General features: G+C 38.3%; 1 protein-coding gene across 1 annotated transcript; it reads left to right on the forward strand.

The window, feature by feature from the left end:
• Positions 1 to 2,113: 2,113 nt before the first annotated feature.
• LOC122062517 (UDP-glycosyltransferase 88F3-like) lies at positions 2,114 to 3,745 on the forward strand. Its single transcript, XM_042626155.1, has one exon. The coding sequence runs from the start codon at positions 2,208 to 2,210 to the stop codon at positions 3,597 to 3,599; it is 1,392 nt and encodes a 463-aa protein (XP_042482089.1). The 5' UTR covers positions 2,114 to 2,207; the 3' UTR covers positions 3,600 to 3,745.
• The last annotated feature ends 400 nt before the right edge of the window (positions 3,746 to 4,145 follow it).

Below are 4,145 nucleotides of genomic sequence, written 5' to 3' on the forward strand. Positions count from 1 at the left end.
GAAATGAAAGTTAAGAAACAGAGCTTTCACATACATTGAAAACTTACCGCCCCAGATGTGAAACTAAATTTTGTTGTTAAAAATGAAATTCAAGAAAAGTAAAGACTCACCCTCTCCCCTCGTTAGTTGTCTTCAATAATAATAATGGAGAAGAAGCCAAATGATATATTCATCAAATTAATGACTATTGAATGCAATTGATGAAAATAGGACAAATGGAAGATATGAGAAGAGAGGGTTTATGCCATGACCGGTAATAACCCTTACCTTATTCTACACATTTAATACACATCATATACATGCATATATAATATCTACACAACATATATTATGATGTACCTATCCCATCATGTTATACCAATTGTCTACATCTTTTTTTTTTTTTTTTCATCTGAGCCTACAAATTTTGCTATACTAATTGTCTATGTCTTATTTTTTATCATGAGAGCCTACAAATTTTGGGGTATTAAAAGGGATAGTGGTGGCTTCACAGAAAGGGTGGGCCACCGGGGATGAGAATGGGGACAATTAGGTGATGGGATAGCCGATTTGTGGTGGTAGGTTTAACCAGTCAGAGGGGTAAAATGGGACTTTAAAACAGAAAGAAAGAAGGAAAAGATAAATGTCAAACTGTGGGGACTATCGGACAAAAATTTAGGGTAGGGGAGTTTTATAAATAGGTGTTAGTAGTTGACCCCTGTACCAAAAAAAGAAAGAAAACTTTAGTTAAGAGACTTGTACGAAAAAAATAGCATTTCTCAACCTGTAACTTTAGTTCAGAGACTTGTACCGAAAAAAGAAGAAAAACTTTAGTAAGAGACCATAAATGACAAACTCATATTTTGACTAAGACCATCTTCTATACCATGACGAAATCAATGACGATATTTATGTCTTATACGGAAGAAAATGTTCCTTTTTATGTGAGATCATTCATGACCTATTATTTCACAAATCCTTTTTTTTTTTTTTTTAATGATAGAAAGCAGAAACGTTCATTTAGCGAATAAACCGTTCAGCATTTTGAAAATGATCTCCAACATAAGGATGTGAATTTATAATCGTTTATTGAAATTGAACTGATTCATTTACATCAAAATTATAAAACTATTTAGTAAATGATGTGATTATGATTTCAAGTTTTAGGCTGATTAGTTAAACGGGTCAGATTAGTTTTAACTACAAAATCCGTTGATTTCAAACTGAATTAAAACCATTTAAATTGAACCATTTAAATTGATCCGATTAATTCGTTTAATAATTAAATAATACAAGGACAGTAATCCGTATAACAATTAACAATTAAATTAAGTTTCCATCCTACTTTAGTATGATTTATTGCAATTCAGTTCAAATTTAGACTTTAGATCATGAACTTGTAATCTATATATGTTACTATTTATTATCACAGATGGAGTGTTTTGACTGAACCACTTGTCATTTTAATATTTTATGCTGTAGAAGACTGGATTTAGATGTTATATAATATTAATTCTATATGTTTGAGAATGACCATGCAAAGAAATAGCACTATATTATCAAATTAAGACATACCATCGTTAATATAGAATCTCTTATTTGTAGTTATCAATTATTTATGGATAAGCTTATGATCTTTAGTTTAAAGATGGTTGCAAGTTATAACAAACCGATTGTGAACCGTTTTATAAATCGTATGAAATAAATCGAAATCGAAACCATTTAAAATCGTAAAATCATTTACTATAAATGATCACGATTTCAGAAAATAAAACCATTTAGTAAATGGTACGAATATAATTTTAATCAAATAAATATAAATCAAATTGAATTGATCCATATCATTTAAATCAAAACTAAACCAATTAACACCCTTAGTCTAACATAACCATTAGAATGAACACACCATATAAAACGTTAAAAAAGAAAAACCCAACAAAATCAAAACCTTCAAAGAAACAGCTGCGAAGGAGCCTTTCAAACTTGTTAAAGAACACTCGAAAACCAATGTCGTTATCCATTTCTTTTGCCCTCGTTTTAATACATTGCGTGAGCTGCACGTTTCTGTTTTTTTCCCTGGTAAGGAGTGACTGCACGTTTCAACAATATTTATTTGAGTCTTTCACACTACCTAGTTCTTACACGTTCTTTCTCCCTTAACTCTCGCTTTGCTCTGTTCTTTAATGTATTTGCACTCCTCGTAGTTTGAGAACTGATCTGAAGAGAAAATGAAAGACACCATAGTTCTGTATCCAACTCCGGCCCTGAGTCACCTTGTCTCCATAGTTGAGCTGGGGAAGCTAATCATCGACCACTATAGCCACCGCTTCTCACTCACAGTCCTCCTCAGCTCCGGCGACTCATTCAAAGTCCCCGCCGTCGATTCTTACATCGATCACGTCTCTCAAACAGACCCTTCAATCGTTTTCCACCCCTTCCCTGCTCTTCCCAACCCTGAATCTTCATCCCCCACCACCATCTTCCAAACCATCCGCCGCAACAATCCGAACCTCCTCCATACCCTCCAAACTATTTCCAACACTTCCTCCATTGCAGCCTTTGTGATCGATTGCTTCTGCAACCCCGCCTTCCCTATTGCCGCAGAACTAAACATCCCTCTTTACTTCTATGTGCCGAGCGGTGCCTCTGGTCTCTCCATCTTCCTTTACCTCCCAACGATTCATAACCAGACTGACAAGAGCCTCAGGGAGCTTGGCAATATTATTCTCGACATCCCGGGCTTGCCCCCAATTCGTGCTGCACAGATGCCGGAGGTCTTACATGATCGGAACAATGAGTTCTACGATGAGTTATTGGATATGTCAATCAATTTCACCAAATCAAGGGGCATCATATCAAACACCTTTCAAGCACTAGAGCCAAGAGTAATCGAGGCGGTCGAAGAACAAACGTCCGCATTTTTCTGTATCGGACCATTAGTTGTAGAACCCAGAGATCAATCTAGTGAGTCCGATTGCTTGCGGTGGCTTGATGCGCAACCGAGTCGAAGCGTTGTTTTCTTGAGCTTTGGAAGCCGCGGGGTTTTCCCGGCGAAGCAGATTTCAGAGATCGCCGAGGGGCTTGAGAGGAGTGGCCAGAGGTTCTTGTGGGTGGTGCGAAGTCCTCCAACGGATAGTGGCAAACGGTCTTCGCTATCGGCCACGGATGATTTCGATCTTGACGCTGTGATGCCGGAGGGGTTTCTTGATCGGACCAGAGACAAGGGACAGGTGGTGAAGTCGTGGGCGCCGCAGGTAGAGGTGCTGAGTCGGGAATCGGTGGGTGGATTTGTGACACATTGTGGGTGGAACTCGGTTTTGGAAGCTGTGTGCGCTGGGGTGCCCATGCTGGCTTGGCCGCTCTATGCGGAGCAGGAAGTGAATAAGGAGGTTTTGGTGGAGGATATGAAGTTGGCGATGCCAATGGAGGCGGCGGAGGACGGAATTGTGGTTGCTGCCGAGGTTGAGAAGCGAGTCAAAGCGCTGATTGACTCGGATGATGGGGCAGAGATGAGAGAACGAAGTAGGGAGATCAGAGAGAAGGCCTTAGCTGCGTGGGCTGAAGGCGGGTCGTCAAAGACTGCCTTTACCAATTTGGCCAAATCATGGGAGCGAAGTTAACAAATCCATCGTTTCATCCGTGTCAACTGATTCATCCCTCATCTCGTCATCTCAACAAGCCATTGCGCACCATAATAAAGACTCTTTTTCCACATTATAAAGGTTTTTTTTGGCAGCTCAATAAAGACACTCTTTTTCAGAAATAATCGAGGCTGTTTTGTTTTCTTGAAAAGGTCATCCAGAAATTCTATAAAAGAAAAAAAAATCTATTTAAAAATTTTAATTGTTAATTTAGGCTCTGTTTGTTTCGGCATGGAAATTTTCCATGTAAGAATTTACGGTAAAATCAGATTTTTCAAATTTATTTTTTAGGAAAATTTTACGAGGACCCATGCATTTCCCAGAAAAGTCTATGACAAATTTTACTTCCAATTTGTTTATAAAATAATCCTAGTAAATCTATCGGGCTTTACTAGACACATTTGCTCACTCGCTTCTAACTTAGCAATCGAGAGTCTTCGTTCCTAGCTCTGCAACTGAGAACGAGAGCTCAATCATTCCTTCAATCTCAAATCTACTACATTCTCAACAATATTCTAGCGATTC

This window comes from Macadamia integrifolia, unplaced genomic scaffold, assembly GCF_013358625.1.
Source record: "Macadamia integrifolia cultivar HAES 741 unplaced genomic scaffold, SCU_Mint_v3 scaffold1062, whole genome shotgun sequence".
In the NCBI taxonomy this organism is placed as follows: domain Eukaryota; kingdom Viridiplantae; phylum Streptophyta; class Magnoliopsida; order Proteales; family Proteaceae; genus Macadamia; species Macadamia integrifolia.

Bases quoted from the DNA above. Each gene is read 5' to 3' on its own strand.
- LOC122062517 (XM_042626155.1), top strand. From the start codon at position 2,208: ATGAAAGACACCATAGTTCTGTATCCAACTCCGGCCCTGAGTCACCTT.